This window comes from Nycticebus coucang, chromosome 2, assembly GCF_027406575.1.
Source record: "Nycticebus coucang isolate mNycCou1 chromosome 2, mNycCou1.pri, whole genome shotgun sequence".
In the NCBI taxonomy this organism is placed as follows: domain Eukaryota; kingdom Metazoa; phylum Chordata; class Mammalia; order Primates; family Lorisidae; genus Nycticebus; species Nycticebus coucang.
Window position 1 is genome coordinate 103,404,546 of NC_069781.1, and position 16,787 is coordinate 103,421,332.

At 37.9% G+C, this 16,787-nt stretch overlaps 1 protein-coding gene across 1 annotated transcript in view; it reads left to right on the forward strand.

The window, feature by feature from the left end:
- Positions 1–16,787, forward strand: part of CENPP (centromere protein P) — a 274,112-nt gene that overhangs the window by 22,813 nt on the left and 234,512 nt on the right. Inside the window, exon 4 of the mRNA XM_053577754.1 lies at positions 5,191–5,279. Within this exon, the coding sequence (XP_053433729.1) occupies positions 5,191–5,279 (89 nt within the window). The remainder of the gene's footprint in view (positions 1–5,190; positions 5,280–16,787) is intronic.

Sequence of the window (16,787 nt, forward strand, 5' to 3'; positions counted from 1 at the left end):
GGGCATGTGGCCAGTGAATAATTGAGAGAAAGAAGAATAATAAAGACTGGGGACTTCTAGCAGTTTCTGTTCTACATGCTTTTAGTTTAGGAATACAGGCAAAACTAAGGAGAGGAAATGTTCATATTCTTTGAAAGACATCGAACAGAGTAATTGCTGAATTGCTAAAGAGACGTCTTTGTTCACATTTAGAAGTATGTAGGTGTTTTGGGACTGCTTGGTTTTAACTAACAAGGTGCTGCTGAAAGAGCATGCTCTTCCTGGGTATGTTAAAAACTCTTGCTTTCTGACTGAGCTTTTTAAATATTATGATTCTTCTTGAAGATCCGACTGGTAAACAAGACATTGGAAGTAATTACAGACAACTCTGGAATCAGAAGGTCTTTCAGTCCTTGGTAGAGTGCCATGGCATCACAGCTTCCAGCAATCTCTAACTCTTAGGCTTTCACGATTCTCTTGCCTCAGCCTCCCAAATTGCTGGGGCTACAGGTTCCTGCCATAACGCCCAGCTGTTATTTTTTTTGGTGGTTGTTGTCATTATTGTTTGGCAAGCCCCGGCTGGGTTCGAATCCGCCAGCTCTCGTGTACGTGGCTTGTGCCTTTGTCGCTGAGCTACAGGTGCCAAGCCATGAGAATTGTTTTTAAACTTCTTTTTTTTTTTTTTTTTTGTAGAGACAGAGTCTCACTTTATGGCCCTCGGTAGAGTGCCATGGCATCACACAGCTCACAGCAACCTCCAACTCCTGGGCTTAAGCGATTCTCTTGCCTCAGCCTCCCGAGTAGCTGGGACTACAGGCGCCGGCCACAATGCCCGGCTATTTTTTGGTTTGCAGTTCAGCCGGGGCCAGGTTTGAACCCGCCACCCTCGGTATACGGGGCCGGCGCCTTACCGACTGAGCCACAGGTGCCGCCCTGTTTTTAAACTTCTTTCTTATTTAATGGTAAATCGTAGCATATTCTAGGCCAACTTGAGTAAGTACACCTTTGGAAATCTATTTCTAACCAGGTGCGGTAGCTCACGCCTGTAATCCCAGCACTCTGGAACGCCGAGGCATGTGGATTGCCTGAGCTCACAGGTTCAAGACCAGCCTGAGGAAGAGTGAGAGACCCCGTCTCTAAAAATAGCCAGGCATTGTGGTGGGCACATGCAGTGGTGGATGCCTATAGTCCCAGCTACTTGGGATGCTGAGACGAGAAAATCACTTGAGCCCAAGAGTTTGAGGTTGCTGTGAGCTATGATGCCATGGCACTCTACCAAGGGCGGCAAAGTGAGACTCTGACTCAAAAAAAAAAAAAAAAAAAAAATTCCTTCTCTAATAGGATTATTAGGTCACAAAAAATGTACATCTAAATTCTGATTGATAGTTGCATTTTTTTTTCTGAAATGGCTTTACTATTTTATACATTGATCACATTTTTGCTGTAGATACTAATTAAAAATTGGTGAAGACACAGCAACCTTATGTGTTCTAAAACATTTTTTAAACATGGAATTTCCACTAGATGGAGATGTTTAGCTATCAGAAAATTTTAAAAAAAATTTATGAAACTTTGAATTTATAGCATATTATACTAAAATCTTATTAATACAATATTTGGCCTAAATTGGTCCTAAAATCATATTAATAAGATGTTTTAGGACCAAAAAATGCCCTTATAGATTATCTATTTCAACCCTATTATTGTTTAAGGCAATCTACCCAGTGAATTTGAATAATTATCCATGTTGGTGCACTTATTATTGTCTAAGGTAGTTGGGACATAGAACTCTGTTTCTCAGATTTACTATCTGGTGGTGTTGCAAGACATCAGTATTAACATGTATTAGCTTTCTGTAGTCCAAGCATCATAATAAATGATAGGTAGTAAGGAATTTGTGGCAGTTAGGGAAAGTGGCATATTAAGTATGTTTGTCTGACTACTTTCCATGGAACCCAATAAAAACGCAATGATAAAAAAATGAGGAAAAGTTTTAAAGAGAATGCAATCCCTTATTACAACTTCCAAATGTTAACGACATTTGAATTGAAACACTGAGATCTGATACAGGGTACTTCATGAAAGGTATATACATTTTGCACAGTTAATCATTTTTCTTAAAGATCTCTACCTACAATCCTTATCGTATAGAATAATGAAAACTATGTGCCTAAATTAAACGGATCATTGTAGGAAGGAATGTGCTGCTGAGACTTCTGTAGAGGCCTTGAGATCAGGTGTTTATAAGGTTTCTTCCCTTATTTACCAACTATAGAGGAATGACCTAGTTAGCAGCATGACAGGCAGGAGAGAGGTGGCAAAACACTATCTTGAGGTCAGATTTCTAGTAGCTGAACAGAACTATAACTCAGCCAGAGGGGAGGAGGGCAGTAAATCTTTGCACTGAAGGGTGAAAGGCTGAAATCTAGTATTTACCCACAAGTACTCAAATAAGAAACAAGATGTGCCCCTGAGATTTCTTTCCTTTTCTTCCCTCTGCCTTTTTTTTTTGGTTGCAGGTCTATTGAGATATATAATTCACATACTATATAATTCATCCATTTAAGTATATACTTTAGTAGTAGTCAGAGTTGTCCAACAAACATCCCCACATTCAATTTTAGGGCATTTTCATCATCTGAGAGAGAAACCCCATATTCTTTATCACCCTCAATCCACCCTCCTTTTTCTTAGCCCCAAACAAATATTAATCTGTTTTCTTTCTGTGGATGTGCTTATCATATAATGTGTGGTCTGTTGTCTCTGGCTTCTGTTATTTAGTATATGGTTTTCAGGGTTCATCCATGTTATAGCATGCATCAGTATTTCATTTCATTTCTTTCTTTCTTACTTTCTTTTTTGCTGAATAATATTCTCTTGTGTGGATATACCACATTTTTATTCTTTTCATCGGTTGATGGAAATAGTTGTTTTCTCTTCTTGGCCCCTATGAATAATTCAATATAAATGTTCATGTGTAAATTCTTAAGTGGACATAAGTTTTCATGGGAGTAGGGTAGAATTACTAGATCACTTGGAACTGTTAGATGATGACTAATGATGCTGAACATCTTTTCATGAGCTTACTGACCATTCATTTATTATCTTTGGAGACATGTCTATTCAGGTCCTTTGCCAGATTTTTAATTGAGTTATTTGTCTCCATTTTTTTTTTATAAGAATGAGTTATAAGAATGCCTTTGGAATTCATGTTTTGATTAGATATGGTAGTAAATACCCACCAACAGCCTACTTAAACTGCAATTACTCCTAACAATACCTACCATTTCCTCAAGCAGATGAAAAACAAAGATTATAGATCATTAATATCCATTTCTTCAACAGCCTAAGAATGCAAACCAGAGAGTGTGCAGACAGAGGGGGAAATCTAGTCTTAGGAAATAACATAAGTTGCTAGATTTACTTTTCTGATTAACAAATACGATCCACAGAGTTACAAAGATGATGAGTTCTTCCATCACCATACGAGACAAAGTGACTTAAAATCATGCCACAAATACTACCATGAAAAGAAAGGGAGTTAAGAAAATGCAAATAAATTCACAGATAAAAGAATTCACTTTTCATCTAGAAAACACAAGAATGTGCTGAATAAAAGCTGCTCTAACTCTCAAAGAGTAAAGAAAATTGAATAAAGGGAAAAGAAAGATAGGAAAAATAAAATGAGGCCAGGCACCAGCGGCTCACTCCTGTAATTCTATCACACTGGGAGGCAGGGTTGGGTAGATCGCCTGAGCCAGAGCGCAATATCATCGCTTAAAAATAGCCAGGTAATGGTTGTGGCGGGTGCCTGTAGTCTCAGCTACGCAGGAGGCTGAGGCAAGAGAATTGCTTGAGCCCAAGAGTTGGAGGTTGCTGTGAGCTGTGATGCCATAGCACACTACCGAGGGTGACAAAATAAAACTGTCTTAAAAAAAAAAAGGAAAAGAAAAATGAAATGATTATAGTACTAAAAACTACATTAGAAGTATAGAGGAGTAGAATATGGAAGATAGACTTGAGAAAAATCACTTGTAGAAGCAACTGAAAAGAAGGTAATATATCTGGAAGACAGATAATAAAAAGTCAATATATCTTTTTTTTTTTTTTTTTTGTAGAGACAGAGTTTCACTTTATGGCCCTCTGTAGAGTGCCGTGGCGTCACACAGCTCACAGCAACCTCCAACTCCTGGGCTTAGGCGATTCTCCTGCCTCAGCCTCCCGAGTAGCTGGGACTACAGGCGCCCGCCACAACGCCCGGCTATTTTTTTGTTGCAGTTTGGCCGGGGCTGGGTTTGAACCCACCACCCTCGGTATATGGGGCCGGCGCCCTACTCACTGAGCCACAGGCGCCACCCAATATATGATTTTTTCAAAAACAGTATTATCAAAAATGGACAAATTATAGGCCAATATATAATAGAAGATATTTTAGTGGAGTAAAAGGAAAACTTGAATTTGTAGATAAAAATAGTGGTTTATTTAATAGGCCCCATTATTGAGTATATAATTGGTTCTAGCTTTTTGTGATAAGAGGGACTGTTATGAATATCTTTAGAAGTCAAATTGCGGGGACAGAGAATGTGAATATCTTAAGTTATGCATAGTCAAAATGATACTTAACATATCAGTTATGCCAGGTTTGAGTGTATTCACCAGCATTAACATTTTTTAATCATTGTTCATTTTATAGGTAAAAATGTCATCTCATAGTTCTAATTTACAATTATTCCTAATGAGGTTGACTTTTTTTACATGTAAATTGTTTTTCACCTCTAAATTTTTAGATTCAATACATCCTTTGCTTTTTTTCTTTTCTGTTTTTCTTCTTTGTTATGCTGATGGGCAATATTTTCATCAGTTTAATGGTTCTCTTTTATTATAAGGTCCTTTTTTACTTAGATATTTAGGGGTTTTATACTATAATCAGTTGATATTATTTTCTATTATTTGCTTTAAAAGTTTTCCCTCATTAGATATTAAGTTAAAGATTTGTACTGTCTTCTAGTATTTCATAATTTCCATGCTTGGTAAGTAGTTCTTTTGGAGTTCATTTTTATTTTTGGTATGAAGTAAGGATCTAGTTTTGTTCTTTTTACAAATAACCACCATTTCTGGAATCATTTCGTTTCATTTTGCATATTTTTAAAGCATATTTATTTTATTTTTAAAGTTTATTTTTCTTTGATACATAAACGTTTTATCTTTTAGGATAAGGAAAGATTATCTTCTGCTATTACTGATCTCAACATAATAATGGAACCTACAGAATGTTCAGAATTAAGCGAATTTGTGTCTAGGTAAGCTGTGCTATAAATTTATTTCTGGGGGGACTATTTACATTCTACAGTTTTAAGTTTACCTTTTCTTGGCATGTAAATAGATTGTCTCTGAAAGCATAGCACCATTTTTATGGCTTATATTTAAGCCTATATTCTTTACATCTGTCAATTTTTTGTTTTTCTTTTTGAGACAGAGCCTCAAGCTGTCCCCCTGGGTTAGAGTGCTATGGCATCACATCTTATTGCTACCTCCAACTCCTGGGCTCAAGTGAGTCTTCTGCCGCCGCCTGCCACAACGCCTGACTATTTTTTCATTGCAGCCATCCTTGTTGTTTGGCGGGCCTGGGCTGAATTCAAACCCGCCAGCTCAGGTGTATGTGGCTGGCGCCTTAGCCACTTGAGCCACAGGTGCCGAGCCTGTCATTTTTCACTTTATCAGTAGTTTGGGCTGGGCGTGGTAGCTCATGCCTGTAATCCTAGTACTCTGGGAGGTCGAGGCAGGTGGATTGCCGGAGCTCACAGGCTCAAGACCAGCCTGAGGAAGAGTGGGAGCCGCCCATCTCATTAGCCAGGCATTGTAACAGGCTTCTGTAGTCCCAGATACTTTGGAGGCTGAGGCAAGAGAATTGCTTGAGCCCAAGAGTTTGACGTTGGTGTGAGCTATGATGCCACGGCACTCTACTGAGGGGGACTAAGTGAAACTCAGTCTCAAAAAAAAGGAATTTGAATGTCAGGGAGAACCTGAAATGATTTCCCAAAGCTTGAGTTGACATCTGAAGAAATGACTAGGTGTGAACTACCAAAGAGGTCCTAAGCAGATGAAATGGCTTTGCTGAGCACTATGCTAGAAGGGAGCATGGTATCTGGGAACAACTGACAAGGGCCAGGGTGGCAGAATGGAGGCAAGAGCCCAGGAATGTGGTATGGTATGAGGCTAGGAAAGTGGGTAAGGTTCATACTATAGGGAATTTTGTAATAAAGAGTTTGATCATAGGCCCGATGCAGTGGCACACACCTGTAATTCTGGCATTCTGGGAAGCCAAGGCAGGTGGATTGCCTGAGCTCAAAAGTTCGAGACCAGCCTGAGCCAGAGTAAAACCTCATTTCTAGAAATAGCTGGGCATTGTGGTGGGCACCTGTAGTCCCAGCTTCTTGGGAGGCTGTGGCACAAAAATTGCTTAAGCCTGAGAGTTTGAGGTTGTTGTGAGCTGTGACGTTACAGCACTCTATGGAGGGCAACAAAGTGAGACTCTGTCTCAAAAAAAAAAAAAAAAAGAAATGAAATAGCCTATGGAGGGAATACAGAGTGAAAACAGGAACTAGAAGTGAGCTTAAGGAAGTCTAAAATGTACTGCCTGAATACAAGGGAAGCATCCTACAAAAGAATTAGAAAAGGAACTATTCTATTCAAAAGTTCAGAAGAAAACCAAGAATCTGTTTCATCATAGCAGAATTCATTTATTTCCTTTTGTTCAGCCATACTTTAGAAGTAGCACCTGTTATTTGGAAATTACAAAAGGAAGAATAGTGGGTTATCTATTCCTCTTTAATAATAGGCACGTTATAGTTGCTTAATAAATATCTCAGCCTTTTGGGTAATTCTTTTAGACTGAGTTCCCATTTTGTAGAAGGGGACTGGTATTTTAGAAAGGATGCTATTTTTTCTTTTTTTTAAGAGTCTGGGTTGTGGTCTGGCTCAGGCTGGTCTCGAACTCCTGAGCTCCAGCAATCTACCTGCCTCAGCCTCCCAGAGTGCTAGGATTATAGGCATGAGCCACCACGTCCAGCCTCTCTCAACCATTGTGCTATTGCAGTCATACACTTTTGTATGTTACATATGCTTCAGTGCATTGTTACTATTTTTGTTGTAGACTATCAATTATTTTTAAACAATTAAAAAACATGTTTTTGTATATTTTCATTTTTATATTTTAAAGACCAAAAATGAAAAGAAAATTATAGACCAATATCACTAATGAATATTGATGCAAAAATATTCAACAAGATCCTGACAAACAGAATCCAGAAACACATCAAACAAATTATACACCATGACCTAGTGTGTTTTATCCCAGGGTCTCAAGGCTGTTTCAATATAAGTAAATCTATAAATATAATTCAGCACATAAACAAATTTAAAAACAAAGACCATATTATTCTCTCAATTGATGCAGAAAAAGCTTTTGATAATTTTCAGCATCCCTGCATGATCAGAACACTTAAGAAAATTGGTATAGAAGGGACATTTCTTTTTTTTTTTTTTTGTAGAGACAGAGTCTCACTTTATGGCCCTCGGTAGAGTGCCGTGGCATCACACAGCTCACAGCAACCTCCAACTCCTGGGCTTAAGCGATTCTCTTGCCTCAGCCTCCCGAGTAGCTGGGACTACAGGCGCCCACCACAACGCCCAGCTATTTTTTGGTTGCAGTTTGGCCGGGGCTGGGTTTGAACCCGCCACCCTCGGCATATGGGGCCGGCGCCCTACAGACTGAGCCACAGGTGCTGCCCAGAAGGGACATTTCTTAAACTGATAGAGGCCATCTACAGCAAACCCACAACCAATATCATATTGAATGGAGTAAAATTGAAATCATTTCCACTCAGATCAAGAACCAGGTAAGGTTGCCCATTGTCTCCACTGCTCTTTAACATTGTAATGGAAGTTTTAGCCATCGCAATTAGGCAAGAAAACGCAATCAAGGGTATCCATATAGGGTCAGAAGAGATCAAACTTTTACTCTTCACGGATGATTTGATTGTATATCTGGAAAACACCAGGGGTTCTACTGCAAAACTCTTAGAAGTGATCAAGGTATACAGCAGCATCTCAGGTTACAAAATCAACACTCATAAATCTGTAGCCTTTATATATACCAACAATAGTCAAGCTGAAAAAACAGTCAAGGACTCTATTCCGTTCATAGTAGTGCCAAAGAAGATGAAATATTTGGGAGTTTACCTAACAAAAGACGTGAAAGATCTCTATAAAGAGAACTATGAAACGCTAAGAAAAGAAATAGCTGAAGATGTTAACAAATGGAGAAACAGACCGTGCTCATGGCTGGGAAGAATCAACATTGTTAAAATGTCCATACTACCCAAAGCAATATACAATTTTAACGCAATTCCTATTAAAGCTCCACTGTCATACTTTAAAGATCTCGAAAAAATAATACTTCGTTTTATATGGAATCAGAAAAAACCTCAAATAGCCGAGACATTACTCAGAAATAGAAACAAAGCAGGAGGAATCATGCTACCAGACCTCAGACTATACTATAAATCGATAGTGATCAAAACAGCATGGTACTGGCACAAAGACAGAGAGGTAGATGTATGAAACAGAATAGAGAACCAAGAGATGAATCCAGCTACTTACCGTTATTTGATCTTTGATAAGTCAATTAAAAACATTCAGTGGGGAAAAGGTTCCCTAGTTAACAAATGATGCTGGGGAACTGGCTGGTGACCTATAGAAGACTAAAACTGGACCCACACCTTTCACCATTAACTAAGATAGACTCTCAATGGATTAAAGATTTAAACTTAGGACACGAAACTATAAAAGTCCTTGAAGAGCGTGCAGAGAAAACTCTTGAAGAAATCGGCCTGGGCAAATATTTTATGAGGAGAAACCCCCGGACAATTGAAGCAGCTTCAAAAATACACTACTGGGACGTGATCAAACTAAAAAGCTTCTGCACAGCCAAGAACACAGTAAAGCAAGCAGGTAGCCCTCAGAATGGGAGAAGATTTTGCGGGTTATGTGTCTGACAAAGGTTTAATAACCAGAATCCACAGAAAACTCAAATGTATTAGCAAGAAAAGAACAAGTGATCCCATCTCAGTGTGGGCAAGGGACTTGAAGAGAAACTTCTTTGAAGAAGACAAGCGCATGGCCTACAGACATGAAAAAATGCTCAGCATCCTTAATCATCAGAGAAATGCAAATCAAAACTACTTTGAGATATCATCTAACTCCAGTAAGATTAGCTCATATCACAGAATCCCAAAACCAGAGATGTTGGCATGGATGTGGAGAAAAGGGAACACTTCTACACTGCTGGTTGGAATGCAAACTAATAATGTTCCCATTGGAAAGATGTTTGGAGAACACTTAGAGAACTAAAAATAGACCTGCCATTCAGTCCTACAATTCCTCTACTAGGTATATCTCTAGAAGCCCAAAAATTACACTATAACAAAGATATTTGCCCCAGAATGTTTATTGCAGCCCAATTCATAATTGCTAAGTCATGGAAAAAGCCCAAGTGCCCATTGACCCACGAATGGATTAATAAATTGTGGTATATGTACACCACGGAATATTATGCAGCCTTAAAGAAAGATGGAGACTTTACCTCTTTTATGTTTACATGGATGGAGCTGGAACATATTCTTCTTAGCAAACTATCTCAAGAATGGAAGAAAAATTATCCAATGTACTCAGCCCTACTCTGAAACTAATTTATAGCTTTTACATGAAAGCTATAACCCAATTATAGCCCAAGAATATGGGGAAAGGTGGGGGAGGGGAGCAGAGAGGATGGGTGGAGGGAGGATAATTGGTGGGAGCACACCTATGGTGCATCTTACAAGGGTACATGTGAAACTTACTAAATGTAGAATATAATTGTCTTAGCACAATAACTAAGAAAATGCTATGAAGGCTGTGTTAACCAGTTTGATGAAAGTATTTCAAATTGGGTGGCGCCTGTGGCTCAGTGAGTAGGGCGCCGGCCCCATATGCCGAGGGTGGCGGGTTCAAACCCAGCCCCGGCCAAACTGCAACAAAAAATAGCTGGGTGTTGTGGTGGGCACCTGTAGTCCCAGCTGCTTGGGAGGCTGAGGCAAGAGAATCGCGTAAGCCCAAGAGTTAGAGGTTGCTGTGAGCCGTGTGACGCCAAGGCATTCTACCCGAGGGCAGTATAGTGAGACTCTGCCTCTACAAAAAAAAAAAAAAAAGAAAATATTTCAAATTGTGTATAAAACCAATACATTATACTCCATGACTGCATTAATGTACACAGCTATGATTTAATAAAAAAAGGTAAATATAAATAAATAAAAAACATGTTTTTGTATATTTTCATTTTTATGTTTTAAACATTCTTCATTTCTTTGTCTTGACTCCAATTACTGATACATTCCTCCTTCCTTTTTTTATTTTTATTTTGAGATAGTGTCTCACTCTCTCACTTGGGGTAGTGCTATGATGTCATAGTTCATAGGAATCTCAAACTCCTGGGTTCAAGCGATCCTTTTGCCTCAGCCTCCTAAGTAGCTGGGACTACCAGCGTCTGCCACCACTTCTGGCTAATTTTTCCATTTTGTAGAGATGGGTCTCACTTCTTGTTCATGCTGGTCATGAACTCCTGAGCTTCACCCACTTTGATTACAGGTGTGAGCCACCTTGCCCCACCTTATTCCTGCTTTAAGAACTTCCTTTTATGTTTCTTTTTTTTTTTTTTGCAGTTTGTGGCCGGGGCTGGGTTTGAACACCTCCAGTACATGGGGGGCTGGCGCCCTACTCCTTTGAGCCACAGACGCCACCCCTTTTATGTTTCTTTTTTTTTTTTTTTTTTTGTGGTTTTTGGCCGGGGCTGGGTTTGAACCCGCCACCTCCAGCATATGTGACTGGCGCCCTACTCCTTGAGCCATATGCGCTGCCCATATGTTTCTTATTGTGCTAGTCTAGTGACCCTGAATTCTGTCAGCTTTCTGGAAATGTCTTAGTTTTGCTTTCACTTTTGGTGGTGATAAAATTCTGGGTTGACTTTTTTTTTTTTTTCTTCATATCTTTAAAGATACTCTTTTATTGTTTTCTAGAAGCATAGGTTTTGAAGGAAGTCTGCTGTGATTATTATCTTTGTCTTTATTAACGTGACTTGTGCGTATGTTCGAGGGCTGCCTTAAATTATTCTCTAATTTTGCTTTTCCACACTTTGTGCTAATTTTAAGGTATATTTGTGTAAAAATCCTCATGTATATATTTTCAAATATTTGTTTTTCCCTGTGCCATTTTAATTACATCTATGATGGACCATTTGATGTACTGACCCAGTATTTGGATGCTCTGTTCTTTTACTTTTTTTTCCTTTGCGTTTCAGTATGGGTAATTTCTATCAACATATCTGTAAGTTCACATATTGTTTCTTTAGCTGAAATAATGTTTTTTATTTCTAGCACTTCTACATTTTATTGTATGTATGTACCAGAGTTTGTTTTTTAGTTCACTTACTGAAGGATATTTGGGTTATTTTCAATATAGCATATTATAGGTATAATTACATATAGCATATGTATAATTAGCATATTATTTTTATATATGTGTTTATGTGTGCCTGTATATACGTACACATACATTTGTGCTGCTGTCAACCTTCACTAGAGGTTTTTGTGTGAATGTACTTTTTCTTTTCTCTAGGGTAAATAATCAGAAATGGAAAACCTGAGTCATATAAGAGTATGTTTAAATTTATTGGAAACTCCCAAACTTTTCCTGAATGACCATACCATTTTGCATTCCTATCAGTAATTTATTAGAGAGACTGATAATATTTTAGTGAGTTAACTTATATTATTCTCCTAATTTTAGACCTAACATTCCCAGGAATGTATTTTGAGAATAACATTTTGGAATTTTTATCCTAAATTTCTCTTTATATTTTGCTTTATACTTAAGAAACATATGAAGTTATTTTTGTTCTATGATTTCTTTAGTTGAATCGAAATGTGTAACTGCCAACATTTTGTGAAAGAAATCCATGACATCTGTTTTATATTTAGTGAAGTTTGGACTTTGCTTAGGAAAAATAGATAAATTACAATCACTCTCACAACTGTAAGAGCCAACACTCACACACAAAATTTCTTTCTAGAATGTGCTATATAATATAGTACCCTTTATGAGGATGCAAGTGGCAGAATGAAAGAATTATAAATCTTTTAAAAGTTCTTTTTAAAAGAACAGTCTCTTCTTTGTGTGTGTATATGTTTTTAAACTTTGGTCATTGTAGCTTTTAAGATTATTTTGTTGGAACATTCCGTCATCACATAATTAAGATTTTTTTTTTTTTTGCTCACTTGTTTGATAGAGAGTGAAATATCATGTTACTTTTGCCTGTAAGCTCTAATGAAGTAACGGTTGATCTTTGTAGGCCTGTGTTCTTTGGAAAGCAGTTTGCTTTTTCAGACATTAAAACACATATTTTTAATAGTTATCAAACTAAGTTTTAACACTCTCCAGTGTTCTTGTAAACATAAGCAGCTCTGTGTTAATTCAGCTGTTCTTTTGTTATCTTTGTTTTCTACATATCTACTTTGTTTTTTGTTTCTCTTTTCCCCTTTCTTTTCTTCTTTTGTATTATTTAAATTTTTTCCCTATTTTTTTTTTTATTGTGGCAGAATACTCATAAAATAGAATTTACCACCTCAACTTTTTTTTTTTTTTTGACACAGTCTCATTTTGTCATCCTCGGTAGAATGCTGTGGCGTCATAGTTCACAGCAACCTCAAGCTCTTGTGCTCAAGCAGTTCTCTTGCCTCAGCCTCCCAAGTAGCTGGGACTACAGGTACCCACCACAACACCTGGCTATTTTTAAAGATAAGGTCTTGCTCTGGATCAGGCTGGTCTCCAGCCTGCCTCTGCCTCCCACACCTAGGATTATAGGTGTGAGCCACCACACCAGACCACCTCAACTATTTTAAAGTGTACAGTTCAGTGATATTACATACATTAATAATATTGTGCAACCATCACCACTATTCATCTCCTTAACTCTCTTTTCAGCTTATAAAACTGAAACTCTGTACTCATTAATAATAACTCCTTTCTCTCTCCTCTCACCCCTTAGCAACCCATTGTTCTTTTTGTCTGTATGATTTTGCCTATTCTAATTCTCTCGTATAAGTGGAATAATATTTATTTTTTCATTGGCGTGTTTCACTGAGCATAATTTTCTCAAGGTTCATCCCTGTAGCCTATGTCAGAATTTCCTTCTTTTTTTTTTTTAACATCATACAAGCTTTATTTGTACCGTCTGTGTTAAGATAGTTCTGTGAATTTGTCCCATTGAGAGAACGGGACTTTTTTCTCATGCCTGCTACGAAAATGTAAATAAACACAATTACAAATCACACATATGAACTGTTGACTAATTCTTTTGCTTCTATTTTGGTTATGATCATCAGGGAGAAAACGCTTTTCCTAATCCACACAGCTGCAACCTCCTTGCTGGTTCTACACCACTCTGGATTCTTGCCATTACCTAAGGTAGCAGGAAATCTTTTTTATCATCTTCTCTTAGCCAAAGCAGCCAAAGGTTTAGAAGTCTTTGGTTCATAGATGGCTAGAATTATAAGTACTTTCCTGATTAGCTCCACTTTGCACTTAATATTAAGTTAAGTGTCAGTTAAATTGACAGTGGACACTGGATACTTAAGGCCTTGTTCCTGGAATCACCTATAATTTGATTAATCCAGAGTGTCCTCATTGTTCCTCATCTTCAGTCTTTGGGCTTTTGTGCATTTCACAGAGGCTCTAGGGACAGCTGTTATAGCCAACGTATAACAGTGATTCTTCCTACCCCCAAAGTACCAGACTTACTTCAGTACCTTCTAGACCTACCAATAGTGGAGGTCAGATGGTTTCCACAGCTATAGTTGCATCATGAGGAACACGCTAGTACCAGCTTCATAGGCTTGCTTCTCCTTCCTTTTTAAGGCTGAATAATATTCCAGTGTATGTGTGTAATACATTTTGCTTATCCCTTCATCTTTCTATGAACACTTGTTTTTTTCCATGTTCTAGCTATCATGAATATGCTATTGTGAACATGAGTGTACAAGTATATCTCTTTCTCAAAGCCTGCTTTCAGATATTTTGTATATATCCAAAAGTGGAATTGCTGGATCATATGATAATTCTGTGTTTAATTTTTTTCTTTTTTGCAGTTTTTGGCCGGAGCTGGGTTTGAACCCGCCACCTTTAGTACATGGGGCCAGCACCCTACTCCTTTGAGCCACAGGCGCCGTCCCTGTGTTTAATTTTTTAAGGAACTGTCACACTATTGCCCACAGCAACTACCTGTTGTTGTTGGGTAGACGATTCTGTAGATGTCTGTTAGATCTAGTTGGTTTATTGTGTTAAGCCCTCTATTTTCTTCTTTCTGTTTGTTCTATCCATTATTGTTTATTGAATTCTGTTATTATTGAACTATCTATTTCTCCCTCCAATTTGTTCAATTATTGATTCAAATATTTAGATGGTCTATTATTTAGATGTGTAAATGTTTATATGTGTTGTATCTTGAGTTTCTGTTATACCCAAGTTCTGGCACCGCTGGGTCCAAGCAGTGAGAATTCATGCTGAGAATTAACTGCTCTTTTTGTTTTTAATTGGCATAGTATAATTGTACATTTTTATAGGGTACACTTTGATGTTTCAGGACATGTATACAATGTATAATGATCAAGTCAGGGTAGTTAGCATATTTATTACCTCATGAATTTATCATTTCTTTGTGGCGAGAACATTCAAAAACCTCTTCTAGGCTTGGCGCCCGTAGCACAGTGATTATGGTGCCGGCCACATGCACCAAGGCTGGCAGGTTTGAACCTGGCCTGGCCCAGCTAAACAACAATGACAACTACAACAACAACAAAAGCCAGTCGTTGTGGCAGGCGCCTGTAGTCCGAGCTACTTGGCAGGCTGAGGCAAGAGAATCATTTAAGCTCAAGAGGTGGAGGTTGCTGTGAGCTGTGAAGGCTTGGCACTCTACTGAGGGCTACATAGTGAAACTCTGTCTCAAAAAAAAAAAGAAAAGAAAGAAAGAAAAGAAACCTTCTCTTCTAGCTACTTTGTAACATGTAATACCTTACTGTTAACTTTAGTCATCCTACTGTGCAGTAGAATCACAAGATGTTATCCTCTTGTCTAATTGTAACTTTGTACCCATTAACTAATGTTCTCTCCATCTGTCCCACTCTATCAATAAAAGTTGATCTCATAGAAGTAAAAAGTTGAACAGTGGTTGGTTGCCATCTGAATTTTAGGATTGGCTTTTCCCTTTCTGCACAAAAGGTAATTGAGATTGATAGAGATTGCATTGAATCTGTAGACCGCTTTAGGGTATATTACCATCTTAATATCACATCTTCTAACCATGAGCACACGTGAATGTCTTTCAGTATATTTAGGGATAATTTAATTTCTTTCAGCAATGTTTTGTAGTTTTCAGTGCACAAATGTGCTCCTCCTTGAAAGATTTATCCCTATGTATTTTATTTTTTTTGATGGTATTATAAATGGAATTTTCTCATTTTACTGTCCCTTGTTTGTAGAAAAGTGGTTATGTTTCTGTTACAGTGTGTTACTGTTCTATCCTGAGGTTTTGCTGAATTTTTTTAACAGTTCTTTGTAAATTCTTTGTAACATCTTGACATCAGTGAGTAGATAACAGTTTTCCTTCTTACTTTCTAATTTGAATATGTTTATTTCTTTTTCTTCCCTAATTTCTCTAACTGGACTTTCTTGCACATTGTTGACTAGAAAAGTCAAAAAGGAGGCATTTTTGTCTTATTCTTGTTCCAAAGAGGAAAGCTCTCAGCCTTTTACTACTGAGAATAATGTTAACTTGGGCTTTTCGTGACATTAGCTGTCCTTTATTATTTTGGGAAATTTTTCTTATTCCTAATGTACTGAGAAGTTTTTTGTTGTTGTTTATTTTTTTCCAAGACAGAGTCCAAGCTGTTGCCCTGGGTAAGAGTATCATGGCATCATAGCTCACAGCAACCTCAAACTCTTGCGCTCAAGAGTTGATTTTCTATTTTTAGTAGAAGCAGGGTCTTGCTTTTGCTCAGGCTGGTCTCGAACTCGTGAGCTCAAGCAGTCCACCCACCTCGGCCTCCCAGAGTGCTAGGATTACAGGTGTGAGCCACCATACCTGGCCTTCCTGAGAGTTATTTTTTAATCATGCAAGGGTATTGGATTTTATAAAGAGTGTTGGCTGGGCCCCTGTTACTCAGCAGTTAGAAGACTCGGCCCTGTGCACCAGGGGTGGTGAGTTCAAACCTGACCTGGGCCTGCTTAACAACAACAACAACAAAAAAGGAGTGTTGAAGATCAGTAGAGGTAATCATATGGTCTCTTTCCTTAGTTTTATACATTGTTTTTCCGGAGTTGAACCAGTATTACGTTCCTGGGCTAAATCTCAGTTTGTTATGATGTATAATCTTTTAAATGCTTTTGTATTTGTTTGGTATTATTCTGTGGAGGATTTTTATATCTGTATTTATGAGGGGCATCAGTCTGCAGTTTTCTTATTGTATGATGTCTTTTGTATCAAGATAATGCTGGCCTCAAAATAAGGAGATATTTCTGTTCTCTCCTTTTCTTTTTTTAAGCGTTTGAGAATGAGTGATGTTAAAATTAATTCTTCCATAAATATTCCCTGAGAGCCGCTAGTTCTTTGCATTTCTTTGTTGGGAAGTTTTGATTATTGGTTTTTTGTCTTTACTTATTAT